Genomic DNA, 16,396 nt, shown 5'->3' on the forward strand with positions numbered 1-16,396 from the left:
CCCATATCCAGAGATTTGGCTTAAAATCAGGAGGCTTGGCAGGCGGCAAGGCTTGTTTTGTTTCCATAATCAGGCAAGAGTTTTGGAAAGATCAGAATAGATCACCAACCCTCACCAACCCACCATCCCATCTGTCAAGATGAATCACGTCTTCTTAACAACAACAACCAGCGCAGACAGACATTGAGTATTTAACCTTTTATCTTCCCTGTTTGTGTCTGTGTGTTTTGTGTCTGTGTGTGTTTGCAGTGATGATCAGTTGGAGGACTCAGACAGCGAAGAGCATTCCAGATCGGAGTCAGTCACAGGTACAGAGCTTTACGTGCCGCTGCTTCTTAGCAGGCCTGTGGATTCCACCTCCTCTCCGCTTTCCATCTGCACCCTTCTGTTACATCTCAGCTTGAGTATTGTTTTATTTTTAATTTTTTTTACTGTCCTGACACCGACCTGCTGTATCTGCCAGCGGTGGCTCTAGTTTAACATAATGCCGTGCCAGCAGGTCTGTCAGCATGTCGCTCAGTTAACAGGATTCTCACTGTGTGTGTGTGTGTCTGTCGGGGATTATGTTATGCAGATTTGTATAAGTCAGGTGACATGGGGGAACGTGTTGTGTGTAAACACCATTACTACTGACTGGCCCATTAGAAATCATCTCCTTATACTGGATGCACAGCACTTTAATACTCGCGTGGTACTATTCTGTGAAGTGTTACCATTATCCGCTTAAATAGCCTTTATAAGAAGAATAAAAAGTTACTAATATGCATACTGATGTTAATCTTGAATCTTCATGAAAACATATCCAGCTCTCATAATTGGTGAAAAAAAAACTGTTTGCAGCTCCCTGTTTGCATCTGTGAGCAGCTGTAATTGTAATTAAGTAATGTCGGGGCTCTTGAAGCCATTGTCATTGACTGCCGTGTGTCTTCCTCAGGTCACCCGTCTCAGAAGGAGAGCCTGGATGTGAGCCTGGGCGTGACGGCGCTCAGCGTGCTGCAGCAGCCCGAGAAGCTGCAGTGGGAGGTGGTGGCCAGCGTGCTGGAGGACACCGTCAAGGACCTGGAGGAGCTAGGGGCCAACCCCGCGCTGGCGCAGGCCAAGGCCGACAAGGCCAAGGAGAAGCCAGCCGAGCAGCACAACATTCCCTTCCCCTGCCTGCTGACGGGAGGCCTGCTCAGCTACCGCTCGGCCGCCAGCTCCCCTCTCGCCGGGGGCCCTTCCTTGACCCCGGCGCGGCGGCCCCCGACAGCCGACGGACCCTTAAGGACTCAGGTCCCTGAGGCCACCCCCCTCGTGGTCGTGGCCCCTGACCAGGGTCCCATGGAGATAGAGACCTGCCTCCCCACCCCTGAGCTGGGGTCCCCCAGTCTCCCCATGTACCCCATCCGCAGGACTATCCCCGTGCTGCTACTGTACAGCATCAAGGAGGCGGACGAGAAGGCCACGGGCAAGGTGTTTGCCCAGATGAACAACCTGATGGGCAAGAGCCTGCACGAGGACGGCTTCACCGTGCCCCAGATCATCGAGATGGAGTTCGACTCGCACGAGCAGCTGCTGCTCCAGGACCCGCCCATCACCTACATCCAGCAGTTCGCCGACGCCACCGCCAACCTCGGCCCCGTGGACCCGCCCGACAAGTGGGGCTCCCTGGGGCCCAGGCCCGGCGCCCTGGTGCAGTGCCTGCGGCTGCCCAAGGAGCTGGAGGACGAGAACCTGTACGTGGACTCCATCACGCCCTGCAGCGATGGCCTGCACCTCCTGGTGGGCCTCCAGCCCTGCTCCGTGGAGTCGCTCAGCGCCATCAACCAGGTTGAGGCGCTCAACAACCTCAACCGCCAGCGCTCGGCCCTCTGCAGCCGCAGCCGCAAGGACGAGCTCCACGCTCTGCCCACGCTGGCCAACGGGCACGAGGGCACCCACGGGGCCACCACGCCCCAGCAGACGCCCCTCATCCTGCCCCCCGAACAGCAGCTGCCCTCGTCCCGGGCGTTCGCCGGCAGCCCGGGGAGCGGCGGCGGAGGGTACCTGGTGCTCTACAAGCTCAACTACTCCACGCGCATCGTGACGCTGGAGGAGGAGCCGGTGAAGGTCCAGCACATCCGCGACCCTCGCGACGCCGTCACCTCGCTCATCCTGCTGCCCGCGGACGCGCTGGACGGACGGGAGGAAGACTGCGAGGACACCTCGGACGACACGCCGGCGTCCGGCGTCAAGAACGGACCCGGCACCGGTCCAAACGGCAGCACCACCGCCACCGGCGCCGCTCACGGCACCAACACCTCCTCGTCCGCTTCGTCTGCGGCCAAGGAGAAACTGGTGGTGACCACACAAGCCGGCTACATCATGGTGCTGGACCTGGCCACGCTGGAAGTGCTGGCTAAGGTGGAGCCGGCCATCAAAGAGGGCGGCGATGAGGTGGACCCCTTCGTCTCGGTCACCTACTGCTCGGGGACTGAGCGTCTGTGTGCCTGCACCAAAGGTGAGGGCCTCTTCACTGGCTGCTAGAGCTCCACTGGAAAGATGAGATGCACTGGAGATATCAGCAATATTCTAATGGTGCACTGGAGATATCAGCACTATTCACAATGTCAGGAGTTCAGCTCCAATAGCAAGCACAATCCATTAAAACTACTTATCTTTGCTGTGGAAAAGTAAAGTATATGATTGTCTGATCTTGGGGAAAATCTTGGAAACCTTTTTTGTCAATAGGCTAGGTGCACGAAATACTCAGTGTGGGCTGTTTGTTTCCTGTTTAGCCAGGTGTGTTTGAACCTGCCGCTATTCTGAATGTAATTAGCGTCTACACGGACCTGGTTAGGTGTTCCACCTAGTGAATCAGCGTTACGATAAAGAAGGACGTGTAGACACTAATTACATTCAGAATAGTGGCAGGTTCAAACACACCTGGCTAAACAGGAAGCAAACAGCCCACACTGAGTATTTCGGGCACCTAGCCTATAAGTCGTCTTCCCTTGACTGTGGTCCTGGTGAATATCTCTGCCAACATGTTATTTGTGGCCAGTATGCGTTCTCTTCTGCCTACGACCTTTCATTCACCTCGGTTTAACTCTTTGAAGAGGATGCTTTGTAATTGAAAGTGTCAAGTTGTAGTTAAGCGCACTGCAGTGATCGTCCATAGCCTGCAGTGTTGTGCTCAGTGAGTGAACACCCTGCTGAGGTCCCAGCAGTGTCTCCCCCTGCGCCGCGATAGTCGTTTGAAATAAGCCATGGCTCGACTCAGGGAGGAAGGGGGTGCCCCCTGTTTCTCAGCTGCCAGATGTAAATGTATCACATAGCCCATAAATTCCTTCGCTGAACACAAATCAGGACTGTGGCGCGATCTCTCACACACACACACACACACACACACACACATTCACAGTATGAATATGTTGGATGTTCTGCTGTCCTCCTTCATATGCCACATTTGTTATATATAGTGTGTGTGTGTGTGGTGCCTTCAGGTCAAATGAAGATGAATGTGTTGTAGGTAATGTGAAGGTGTATGAGTTTATGAGCAACAGGTGATGTTCAAGAGGCGTGAACCTAAAGCGTTCTCAATGTGAAATGATACGCCTAGTGTTCTGGGGGTTTCCATGCTCTCACCTCAGAGCTACTCCTCTTGGACTTGAAATTACAGAGGAGTAATTATTAGGCCTCTTATCAGATCAGACGTCTGGATGGGACCGCTGGGGGCTGGGGGGGGGGTGGGTTGTTCTGTGCATAAGCAACTGGTGATGAATGTGTATGAAGTGTTAAGATTGTCAAATTGAGATCATAAATACAGTAGACTGCTATGTACTTGTAACATTTTTATAACAGTTCTTTAACAATGTTATACTGTTAATATTGATAGTACATGTACTATAACATGAGAATACATTCTTTCCCCCTCAAGGTGGAGAACTTCATTTCCTTCAAATTGGAGGTGTGTTTGACGATATAGATGACGCCGACATTTTTGTCGATGGCCCCCTTTCTAAAGGGGTGGATCAGCTGTTTGAAGGGACGAAGCCGTCCTCGAACCCCTCGAGCCCAGGGATCACAGGTAGGCCTCCATTTCCTCTCTTAGAACATGACTCATCACTCTTAGAACATGACTCATCACTCTTAGAACATGACTCATCACTCTTAGAGCATGACTCATCACTCTCGGCATCCTGGCAACCATTACTTGGTTCTGAAAGCGTTACTGTTGCTAACTGTTGCGTTAAAGTGTGAAATCCAATTTCCAGGCATCATGCATAACCACCTATAGTCATGAATGTTGCCATTGTTCCTCACTTCTCAGAAGCAATGTTTCATTCCTTCGAAAGGCTCACAATGCAAAGACTTTAAAACGGTTACACCATGGGCCTCCCCTGTTTTTGCTTACTCATGGCCTAAATGTGATTGGATCTCGACCTGTAAAGTCAGGCTCGTATCAGTCACACTCTTGTATCTTCAATATGAGCGTTGCCTTGCTGAACATGGGATCAATGGACAGGGATAGTCAGTATATTGTTTCTGTCTGTAGGTGGGGTAATTGGGTGACACACTTGTACTTCACAGTCATAACCGCTATCTGTTTGTCTGGCCCTCACGTGCATGTCCTGCAGCAGGAATTGACCTTCTGGTGGACCAGGTTCTGGGCGTGGAGACGCTGTCGTCTCTGGTGGAGCTGACGCGCTTCGAGACTCTGACGCCACGCTTCTCGGCCACGGTGCCGCCCTGCTGGGGGGAGGTGCAGCAGGAGCAGCAGCAGCGACGCCACCCGCAGCACCTGCACCAGCAGCACCACGGAGATGCTGCACAGCACACACGCACATGGAAGCTGCAGAACGACAGGTGTGTGTGTGTGTGTGTGTGTGTGTGTGTGTGTGTGTGTGTGTGTGTAAGCATGTACATGTTGGTGTGTGCAGAGACATATGTCTGTGCATGTGCGTGAGAGTGCAGTTTGAGAGTCTCTTATCCACTCTGAAGAATGATTATGTTTAGAATGAAGACGGTTACAGTAAAGCTATGTAGCAAAGTATGCATGGTTTAGTATGTGAATAAAGTTGATCAGCATTGCAACCTGAAGCATCATAACAGGTCCTCTTTTGGCCTGCTGCAAATAGGCTCTCCCCATCTCACACAAGCATACAGGCGCCCACACGCGCCCACACACCATGTGCTTACCTTTCACACAGATCATGCTTGTCAAACACGCCCATAAACTAAAATAGTAGTAGTCCTGTTTTGGGGAAAACACTAAAAAGCAGATGAGGGATTTGGTTAGAGGCTAGAGGTTCATTGTAATCTAATACTTTGTTTTTATTATGTATCTGTTGTGCTCCCGTCTCTGTGTAGCTGTAGCTGGGATGAACACGTGTTTGAGCTGGTGCTGCCCAAAGCGTGCATGGTGGGCCACGTGGACTTCAAGTTTGTGATGAACGCCAACATTACCAACATTCCTCAGATCCAGATCACCCTACTGAAGAACAAGGCCCCAGGATTGGGCAAGGTCAACGGTGAGAATACTATTGCCTTCTTTCTTTCTCTCTCTCTCTCTCTCTCTCTCTCTTTTTTCTTTCTCTCTCTCTCTCTCTCTCTCTCTCTCTCAAACACAGACATGCACACAGAATGCACACGCTAATAGCTTTCTTGATTAAACTCCATGCACCAGTGGCTACGACAGCGCCATGATGTTTGAGACGACATGACAGCTGACTGGTTTTCCCTTCTTGATAAAAGCCTCTGCTTCATCCCCTATCTCCAGAGACAGCGGTGGACAGGCAGATCATGTTCCCCTTGTCCCAGGCCCTGCACACAAACGGCGAGAGGAATGGGCCGCCTCTCCTGCACGACTATGTGGAGGACATCCAGGGCATGGACATCGAGGAGTCACCAGGTAGCTGCACTGTCAAACCTGGTTGGGTGTGCATTGGGGATACGAGCCCTTTTGAGGTTGCCAAGTTTGCTTTCAAGGTTGTCCCTGTAAGGTGGTCTTCATTTAACGATCTTGCCTTTGAGCTTACTGATGGTCTAACCATTAAAGAGGAAGTGCACAGTTGAATGTGTGTTTTTCTTTGAGCTGTCAATTAAATTACACACTGTACTGTGATGAAATCAATTATGGGCAACACATAGCATAGGTATTTTTTTACCATGTAATGTAAGTAAGTATATATGTAAGTCAATTATTCACATTCTGTGGAATGTTTTATAAATAAAATTCTTACGTTTAGCACATTCGAAGATATTGCATTGTATTAGCATTGGGGGCTGTGCTACTGCAAGAGCCTACCCTCTACCATTTAAATGCACTTGTCAGATAATCGCACTGCAGGGATTACACCCTTCAGAAGGGCAAGTCATCAAATTAACATCGACATTTACATTTTTCATAATTGAGCAGAGAGCATTAAAGAGTCCTGATGTCCTGACGTCATGTGAAGTCGCTCTTTTACATATTTCTCGTCTTAATGGCTTCTCTTTTTTGATATTTTTCCTGCTAGGTTCTAGGCTTTGTCCTTTTCTTGAGGACCACAAGGAGGACATCCTCTGTGGCCCTGTGTGGTTGGCCAGTGGCCTCGACCTCTCCGGCCATGCTGGGATGTTGAGCTTAACAAGTCCCAAGTTGGTCAAAGGTGAGACTCTTGAGTGTGTGTGAAAGAAACATAACTTCCTCTGTAGTACCACCCACTTACCTACAGAGATGTGCTCTGAACACGTTGGGCTTTGGGTAATGCAAGGCATCATAGGCAATCCTAATTAGTGATGGCAATACATTCAGAGTTGAATCAAACCTCTTCACTGTTTCCTTTTCGTCTCATTGCAGGTATGGCGGGGGGAAAGTACCGCTCGTTCTTGGTTCACATTAAGGCCGTGAGCGACAAGGGCATGGAGGAGAACCCGCGGCCAGTGGTCAGGATGCCTTCCAAGCCCCAGAGCAGCAAAGCCCAGTCCCTCTCCTCTCTGCTGCAGCGTGCCCAGGCCACCAAGGTACGTCCCAGGATGTCATGGAGCTCACTACCTCACCACGGCCCATTATTTTCTCATATCAGGACACCTTGGCAGCCATTGCCCTTTCTTAAGATGCTGCTCTGTGCAGTAGGCCCGTCGTTATGTGGGTTTGGCTAGAGAGGATTTTTCTAGTCCTGTGTATTCGCCAGATGGAAGTAATGAGTCTGTGCTGATTTGAGTTTTATTCCTAGTAAAGGCCGTTGCCTTGCTAGCACCACCAAGTGGTTGGAGAGAGGAACTGCATTGTTATCCATACAAAACATAGACGCAAGCACTCCCTTACTGTGTTGTCCTGCCTACTCATCTCCTTCTCTGTTCCTCTTCCTCTTCCCCTCTTCTTCCCTATTTCCTGTTTATTAGGAAAAAGCGTCCACATCTAAAATGGACCCTCCACCAGCATCAAAGAAACCAGATAACCTGCGTGGCTGTGACCTGCTGCAGGAAGTGTCAATCACAATCAGGAGGTTCAAAAAGACCTCCATTCCCAAAGAAAGGTACCCACACACACCCTCTGCCACTCAAGCGCCCACAGCACTCCCTTCATGTTGACACTTCAAACAAAGCGTATTTTCAGGGTGTTAAATTAGCCAGTGCTGCCCTTTTTCTACCAATGACTGGACTGAACTGAGCAGGTTGTGGTCCCAGTTCTTGACAGACAGGTGTACAAACTGAGCAGTTTGTTGTTCCAGATCTTGACAGACGGGTGTACAGACTGAGCAGCTTGTTTTTACAGAGTTTGAAGGCGAGGTTTAAAACAGTTGCATGTTGTTTGAATCCTACAGAATCCAGCGCTGTGCAATGTTGCAGTTCCCAGAATTCCATGAGAAGCTGCTGAACGGCTTGTGCAAGCGCTCGGATGAGACGGCCAGCACTGAGCATGCCCAGAGTCTCATCCTGGACATCCTCTGCTGGCTGGCTGGGGTCTACTCAAACGGACCCTGCAGGTAGGGATGTGTGTGTGTGTGTGTGTGTGTGTGTATTAGTGTGTGTGTATACGTTGCCTGTGTTTTTTTGCTCACTGATTATCCAATCATGAGAGTTGATGATGAAATAGAAATTTAATGTGTAATGTTTGGGTGCAGGTGCCAAGCCACCATACGTGTATAGATCGTGTGTAAATCTACTACAAACGCACGAAAAAATTGACAGTGATTTTGCTATGGGATCAAAATCCAGGGGAACTGGCATATGTTCATGTATCTATCCCCCCCACACACACACATTCTTTCTTTCTTTCTTTCTTTCTTTCTTTCTTTCTTTCTTTCTCTCTCTCTCTCTCTCTCTCTGTGTGCATATATGTTGTCTGTGAGGAGAGACACACACACACACACATGCACACACACGCACACGCACACACACACACACACACACACACACCCACCCACACTCACTTAATCCAGTGAACTGGCATATGTTTTTTTCTGATCCCAAACCTCCACCTGTGTGTGTCTGCAGTCCCAGAGAGGGGAAGGAAGGCCTGCTCACCAGGACCAGGAAGCGGCTCATAGACATGGTCCGAGTCTGCTTCTTCCAGACGGGCCGGAGCATAGCCCACAAATGCTCACGCTTTCTTGCACTTTGTATTAGGTAAGCAGCTCCAATACGCATGCCTATTCAAGGCGCTAACTTATGTTGTTGTTTATTTTGGAAATGCGATGAGTGATTGTTTAGTTGTTGTTTGTGTTGCAGTAACGGTAAAGGAGACCCTGGACAGCAGGGGTTTGGCATGGCTCTGCTGAAGGCTCTACTGGAGAATATGCCTTACTTACCCGCAGCAGCTACTGGTGGTAGGTCATCCGCAGTCAGTTTGGTCTTCCTTTTGATCCGTTATCAGGAGAAATACAAACCAAATCTAAAATGAGAAGTAGATAAAGTTACTTTTACATGTTGATACTGGTACTGACTCCTCCTCTTTGTTCCCTCCTCCCCCATCTGTGTGTGTGTGTGTGTGTGTCTGTGTGTCTGTGTGTCTGTGTGTCTGTGTGTCTGTGTGTCTGTGTGTCTGTGTGTGTGTGGCTCTCTCAGGTGCAGTGTTCTGGTACTTTGTGCTGCTGAACTATGTAAAGGACGAGGACCTGGCGGGCTGCAGCACGGCGTGCGCCTCCCTGCTCACGGCCGTCTCCCGGCAGCTTCAGGACCGGCTCACCCCCCTGGAGGCCCTGCTGCAGACCAGGTGAGTCCATGTGCAGATTCAGCTACACATCTGGACATGATGGGCGGGTGAGCCAGTAGACTGGACAAACACCTTTTTTGGGTCTTTTTAATTTTTTTTTTAATTTTTCTTTTATTAAAAATGTAATTTCTTATTTAAAAACAAAACAAGAAATATGAAAGACCATCTGCTTCACCTCTGATAAAGAGGAAGAACTTTTGGAGAGAGTGACAATTTGTTGAGGTCATTGCTTGCTAATTAACTAAGTGTTAGAAGATTAACCAGTCTAAATCTTAATCTCACCAACTGTCTTGTTTTGTTTTTGTTTTTATTTGATTGCAGGTATGGGCTGTACAGCTCGCCCTTTGACCCTGTGCTCTTTGACCTGGAGGTGAGCGGCTCCTCCTGTAAGAATGCCTTCAACAGCAGCATTGGAGTCCAGTCTGACGAGATCGACCTGTCAGACATTCTCTCAGGTGAGATTCTCCCCCCTGACCTCACTGCAGTGGACCTGCCTCTGTTTAGTGTCAGTTACTTTACCAGCTTCAGTTTGGAAGACCATGTCCACAACACATTAGTGTCAGAAGAGATAACACACCGTGTGCCATATGTAGCTATTGCCTCTTTTCCATCTGCAGTCCCTGGGCTGGTAGACATTAGTAGGGATGGGAGCGCTCTACTTCCAAAGAATATAAATAACTTTTCGGGTGCGAGTAAAAGAATATTAACTTTGAGTATAATAAAAACCGCACTCTCAAGCTTTTCTCAATAATATTAAGACCAGTTTATTTCGCGTTTCGGCCTTAAGCCATCGTCAGTGTGTCTGGTAGACATTAAACACACAATACAGCCTGCCTAAGTTCGTATACCCAGTGCTGTCTGGACAATAGATGTCCATGATTAGCTGGATTAGATCTTTAGATTAGTTGTACAACTGGATAGCATTATCAGGTGTCTCACAGAGAGAAAACAGATCAGGATCTATTCTGCTTGTCTGGATATAGCTCATGTAACTAAAGCACTATTGTTAACTCTCTCTCTCTCTCTTTCTTACTTTCTTTCGTTCTCCCTCTTTCACCATCCCCTCCCTGTTTGTTTTATCTCTCTTGCTCTTTCTTTGTCTGTTGCGCTCTATCTGTGTATCTATCCCCCCCACACACACATTCTCTCTCGCTCTCTCTCTCTCTCTCTCTGTCTCGCTCTCTCTCTCTCTCTCTCTCTCTCCCTCTCTCTCTCTCTCTCTCTCTCTCTCTGTAGGGAATGGTAAGGTGAGCAGCTGTGCCGCCGCTGAGGGCAGTTTCACAGCCCTGACGGGTCTACTAGAGGTGGAGCCTCTGCATTTCACCTGCGTCTCCACTAGTGATGGGACGAGGGTGGAGAGGGATGACGCCAGCATGTTCACCGGTACATATCTCTTTTTATGACTTCTACTTCCTCATATACACACTTTTACTAAAACAGTGCTGTTCCACACATGGCAATATATAGTGCAATACAGCACTCTAGGCTTTGGCACCTCAAATTACGTTCTTACTGCATTAAGAACTTTGGATGGATCAGTTCATTCCAAGATGTTTAATAGCAACAAATACTCAGAATAAACAGGCCTGAATTTGGACCAGAAGCCCAATTATAGATTTTGAAACGGGGTGGGTCTTAATCTCGAGTCCTCCCCAGATGCTGTTACGAAGAGCACACAAGCTTAAGAGTTGATTTCAGGCTGACCCTGAGTCATTTTTTATGGCTTCACCCTACAGTGAGCACGTTCGGGGTGACCCCCGGGGTGGGAGGTCTGTCGGCGGGGTCAGTCGGCGAGGCGTCCACGGCGCTGAGCTCCGCGGCCCAGGTGGCGCTGCAGTCGCTGTCCCACGCCATGGTGTCGGCCGAACAGCAGCTGCAGGTCCTGCAGGAGAAACAACAGCAGCTGCTCAAGCTGCAGCAACAGGTCAGGGCCACCGCATTACAATGCATGCATGCATGCAAACTCCAATGCATATCAGTATGCAAACACAAATATTAGCACACATAGATCATACAGCTCATTGCCTTGATCAAACACTCGTATACACTCTTTCACACACACACACACACACACACACACACACACACACACACACACACACACACACATTGTCATTATATCTGATTCACTGACTTTATGATTGATTGGTTGACACACTAATATCACCAGGGACATTTTGTTCACTGAACAGCACAATACAAGAGAACTGATATCATGTTCTGTAATATAATGAGTTTAAATCAACATTGCACCACATTAACATTGCACCACACTCATGGTTTTATACAGATCCCCTTTAATGGGTTCAGTACTTCATATTTACTGTTATTGTTAACAATAAATGCTTGTTAAATAAGTTTATTTCTGCATATTCAATTACTATCCGGTTTTTAATGCTGGGTGGTTTCAGCATCTCTCCTATGCCCAACAGAAAGCCAAGCTGGAGGCCAAGCTGCACCAGACCACCTCAGCAGCTGCTGCCGCGGCCGCGTCCGGTGTGGGCCCCATCCACAACTCCGTGCCTTCCAACCCCTCCGCCACCATCTCCAGCGCCCCCGGCTTCTTCATCCACCCCTCCGACGTCATCCCGCCCACGCCAAAGACCACGCCCCTCTTCATGACCCCGCCCCTGACGCCGCCCAACGAGGCGGTTTCGGCGGCCATCAGCGTGGAGCTGGCGCAGCTCTTCCCCGGCTCCATCATCGACCCGCCCACCGTCAACCTCGCCGCACACAACAAGAACTCCCACAAGGCCAAGCCGGTCAGTCCCACATTGGGTGCTCTGCATGCAGACGCTCAGAGAGAAATTAAACTCTAAATATTATATTATACTAAACGAAATAGTATATTATACTAAACTAAATACTATATTTTACTAAACTAAATATTATATTATACTAAACTAAATATTATATTATACCAAATTAGAACTTCTGTTTATGCTGCATGTTGCCAAGGGATCAGTCTCAGACATGGCTGTTGCTTGGCCAGTTCATTATTAGCACTTTATTGTCAAAATGACTGCCCTCCCTTTTTTCTTTATTGGCTGTTTGGTTTAAATAGTTCACAGGTTGTTCACAATAGTAAACTTTCCTGTGTAATGATGGTTCTTCTAAAGAAGATGGTTGGTCTGTTTGAGATGATCTTCATCATGAATGTGAGTGTGAGTTGACTATGTTGATCTTTATTTGGTTGCAGAATCCCATGGGCAGTGGGCTGGCGTTAGCCATCTCTCAGGCCTCCCACTTCCTGCAGCCGTCCCCTCACCAGTCTATCATCATAGAGCGCATGCACTCAGGTGAGACACACACGCACGCACACACATGCACAGACACACACACATGCACACACACATGCACACACATGCACACACACATGCATAGATCACACACACATGCACATGCACACACACATGCACATGCACACACACATGCACACACACATGCACACACACATGCACAGACACACACACGTGCACAGACACACACACATGCACACACACATGCACAGACACACACACATGCACAGACACACACACACACACACACACAGACAGGTACCAACACACACCAATGCATATGCACATGGGCACGATAAGAGCACATTTTGAAAATGTGACGAGCCGTATGAAGCGTAGTTGTAAGTCTGGTGCTTTGTCCAGGTGCGCGGAGGTTCGTGACATTAGACTTTGGGCGGCCGGTGCTCCTGACGGACGCACTGATCCCCACCTGCGGGGACCTGGCCTCCCTGTCCATCGACATCTGGACGCTGGGCGAGGAGGTGGACGGCCGGCGGCTGGTGGTGGCCACCGACATCAGCACACACTCCCTCATCCTGCACGACCTGCTGCCCCCGCCCGTCTGCCGCTTCATGAAGGTGAGGAAGGGCTGGAGATGATGCTGGGATGTAGGCAGCTGGATCTCTAGTCAGGAAATGGCAATACTTACTTACTGTTGATTATTTCCTCTTTTTCTTTTTCTTCTTTTAAACTTTGTTCAGTTTTTTTGTAGCCACATGTCTCTGATATAAAGTAGTGCCAGAGAGATTGTATAAAGTACAAGGGAAAAACATGGATCAGTGAGGAAGCATCTTTCTCACAATACACACTTATCCATTGTTTCCTCCGGAAGATCACTGTGATTGGCCGATACGGCAGCACCAACGCCAGAGCCAAGATCCCATTGGGCTTCTACTACGGCCACACCTACATCCTGCCGTGGGAGAGCGAGCTGAAGCTGATGCACGACCCCCTGAGGGGGGAGAGCGACGCCGCCAGCCAGCCTGACGTGGACCAGCACCTGGCCATGATGGTGGCACTGCAGGAGGACATACAGTGCAGGTCAGAGTTCACACGAAACATCCCCCCCCCCCCCCAGGTTCTGATACGATGTTCATTTTGATTTATCTTTCACTCCATGTATTGCTCCTGCTGCTTGCCTTTATTGATTTTATGTAAAGCACTTTGAATTGCAACTATTTGTATAAATAAAGTCTTACTTACTAAAATATTTTATGAATCAATACCAGTGACCTGATTTTATGTTACCCAAGAGGTGTTATCCATCATGTTGGAAATAAATGTTTCTCTTTTATTTGAGCTGTTTGTAAGTTTCAGTCAGTGGGGAAAATAAAAAAAGGCCTTGAATCAAAAGCTTTTGCATAGTTTTCCACATAAAAGAAAACCATGTGCAAGCCTTAGAACTGGGAATAGAGTCCTCTGGAACATGTGCAAGCCTTAGAACTGTGAATGGAGTCCTCTGGAACATGTGCAAGCCTTAGAGCTGTGAATAGAGTCCTCTGGAACATGTGCAAGCCTTAGAGCTGTGAATAGAGTCCTCTGGAACATGTGCAAGCCTTAGAACTGTGAATGGAGTCCTCTAGAGCTGTGAATAGAGTCCTCTGGAACATGTGCAAGCCTTAGAACTGTGAATGGAGTCCTCTGCAGTCTGACCTTCCGCTGAGTTCCCTTGTTGCTCCCTGCCCCCTCCTTCAGGTATAATCTGGCCTGCCACCGCCTGGAGACCCTGCTGCAGAGCATCGACCTGCCGCCCCTCAACAGCGCCAACAACGCCCAGTACTTCCTGCGCAAGCCCGACAAGGCGGTGGAGGAGGACCAGCGCGTCTTCTCGGCGTACCAGGACTGCGTGCAGCTGCAGCTGCAGCTCAACCTGGCGCACCACGCCGTGCAGAGGCTGCGCGTGTCGCTGGGCGCCAGCCGCAAGGTGCTGCCCGACACCTACGACGCCCGCGAGCTCGTCCACAGCTCGTCCACCGAGCAGCTGCGCACGGTCATCCGCTACCTGCTGGACACCCTCCTCAGCCTTCTGCACACCTCCAACGGTGAGCCCATAACCAGCACAGCCACTCGATTGATTAGGGACTTGTAATTAGAGTCATTGATGAATTTATTAAGATTATTATGAGGATCTGGCTAGTGAAGGAAAGCTGTAAATCACCCTGTATTGCACACCTGAAATGGTGAAGTTTAAATTTATTTTACATTTGAAAGGATGGGTTTGCATTGACTTCCATTTATTTTATAATCAAAAACATTTAGGTGATAATTCCAGCTCATCATCATGAGATGCAGAGAACATAGGTTAAGGTAGTCAAGTTCAGTAGGAAGATGTTGGTCAGCTAAAGATGAGAGATTTTTCTTGAAGCCTATTCTATTCTGTAGGACAGTCATGTCATGTCTCTCTTTGTTACCTTGTGGATCTTACTGTGATAATCTGAAAGCCCCATTCAAGGGACACTCTTATTGACACTCATTGACATTCATCACTTGGAAATGCCTTTCCCCTTTTCTATTTTCTTTTCTCCGATCTAATCTCTATCCCTCCTGTCCTGTTCCTCCTACTTCAGATGAAGGATTTGAGTCTTAGATTTTATTACTTAACTCTTGTAGGTCATTGAGGGTGAGCAGCAACTATAGGTTTGCACTCTTCTTTTTAATGGTTTACACAACAGTCTGCAAACACTTTCTCTCTCTCACACACACACACACACACACACACACACACACACACACACACACACACACACAGAGTGATTGCTTCAGAAGTGTTGCCGTGTACAGTGATGATGAAAGAGAATAATGCATCATCCTCCAGCAGCCACGGCTGACAGCTCCTTTATCCCAGCGACGCTTTTGTAGTGGCACAGTGAATTATGAAGGCCTGCCTGTGTGTGTGTGTGTGTGTGTGTGTGTGTGTGCACACACGTGTGTGTCAAAGGAGGGGGGCCTCTCCTTTCACCTCCTCCATTATGTTTCCCCCGCCCTCACTTGTCTCTCCTCCTCTCTGGCATTGTCACTCGTGACCTTGTTGATGTTCCAGACATTGTGGGATTAATTAGTGCCGTCCTGACAAAGTGAGGTCAAGCGTGTAATGACTTGATTCTGTTAACCGGGGGGAGCACTCGCACTTGTCTTCCTCTTGTCTTCTTCCTGCCTCGCCTTCCTCTGGTCCTCCTCACACCGCCACTCTTTCTTCTCCTCCTCCTCTCTCACACCGCCACTCTTTCTTCTCCTCCTCCTCTCTCACCACTTCCTCTTTTAGAGTGTTGCCCCCCCCCCCCCACCCCCCCCCCCCCCCCCCCCCTTCACCCCCACTGCCTTTTCCTGCGGCTTCTTTTCTTAGGTCTCAGAATACCTCTCTCTCTCTCTGCCTCTCTCTCTCTCTCTCGCTCTCTCTCTCCCTCTTTCACCATCCCCTCCCTGTTTGTTTTATCTCTCTTGCTCTTTCTTTGTCTGTTGCTCTCTATCTGTGTATCTATCCCCCCCCACACACACATTCTCTCCCCTCTCTCTCTCTCTCTCTCTCTCTCTCTGCCTCTCTCTGCCTCTCTCTCTCTCTCACTCTCTCTCTCTCTCGCTCTCTCTCTCTCTCTGCACAGTGTGTTGATATACTGGAGACTAAGAGACTTTACTGGGGACTAATTCTGTCTTATAAATAGATATTTTACCATTTTGGCTGTTGGTTCGATGATGTATGATGTGGTAACTCAAAAGGACTTTTCATAATTCAGCGCTCTCTCTCTCTCCCCCCCCCCGCCCCCCTCCTTATCCTTCTTCACCTCCCTCAGGTCACTCAGTTCCCTCGGTTCTGCAGAGCACGTTCCACGCGCAGGCGTGCGAGGAGCTGTTCAAGCACCTGTGCATCAGCGGCACGCCCAAGATCCGCCTGCACACGGGGCTGCTGCTGGTGCAGCTGTGTGGGGGGGAGCGCTGGTGG

General features: G+C 49.1%; 1 protein-coding gene across 10 annotated transcripts in view; it reads left to right on the plus strand.

Annotated features, from left to right (window-relative positions):
• Positions 1-16,396, plus strand: part of birc6 (baculoviral IAP repeat containing 6) — a 136,978-nt gene that overhangs the window by 20,046 nt on the left and 100,536 nt on the right. For 5 of the 10 annotated variants that reach the window (XM_080848993.1, XM_080848997.1, XM_080849000.1 and 2 more), the window contains exons 9-30: positions 250-308; positions 935-2,479; positions 3,899-4,048; positions 4,599-4,827; positions 5,332-5,492; positions 5,741-5,872; positions 6,480-6,611; positions 6,803-6,966; positions 7,348-7,481; positions 7,770-7,931; positions 8,443-8,574; positions 8,659-8,774; positions 9,013-9,160; positions 9,482-9,615; positions 10,397-10,543; positions 10,897-11,084; positions 11,572-11,922; positions 12,360-12,459; positions 12,823-13,037; positions 13,292-13,500; positions 14,155-14,501; positions 16,248-16,396. The exon at positions 16,248-16,396 is cut by the window's right edge and continues 71 nt beyond it. In XM_080848993.1, coding sequence (XP_080705119.1) covers positions 250-308; positions 935-2,479; positions 3,899-4,048; positions 4,599-4,827; positions 5,332-5,492; positions 5,741-5,872; positions 6,480-6,611; positions 6,803-6,966; positions 7,348-7,481; positions 7,770-7,931; positions 8,443-8,574; positions 8,659-8,774; positions 9,013-9,160; positions 9,482-9,615; positions 10,397-10,543; positions 10,897-11,084; positions 11,572-11,922; positions 12,360-12,459; positions 12,823-13,037; positions 13,292-13,500; positions 14,155-14,501; positions 16,248-16,396 — 5,104 coding nt within the window. The remainder of the gene's footprint in view (positions 1-249; positions 309-934; positions 2,480-3,898; positions 4,049-4,598; positions 4,828-5,331; positions 5,493-5,740; positions 5,873-6,479; positions 6,612-6,802; positions 6,967-7,347; positions 7,482-7,769; positions 7,932-8,442; positions 8,575-8,658; positions 8,775-9,012; positions 9,161-9,481; positions 9,616-10,396; positions 10,544-10,896; positions 11,085-11,571; positions 11,923-12,359; positions 12,460-12,822; positions 13,038-13,291; positions 13,501-14,154; positions 14,502-16,247) is intronic. The other 5 variants (XM_080848999.1, XM_080848994.1, XM_080849001.1 and 2 more) reach the window with 3 other exon arrangements.

This window comes from Sprattus sprattus, assembly GCF_963457725.1.
Source record: "Sprattus sprattus genome assembly, chromosome: 12".
Taxonomy (NCBI): domain Eukaryota; kingdom Metazoa; phylum Chordata; class Actinopteri; order Clupeiformes; family Clupeidae; genus Sprattus; species Sprattus sprattus.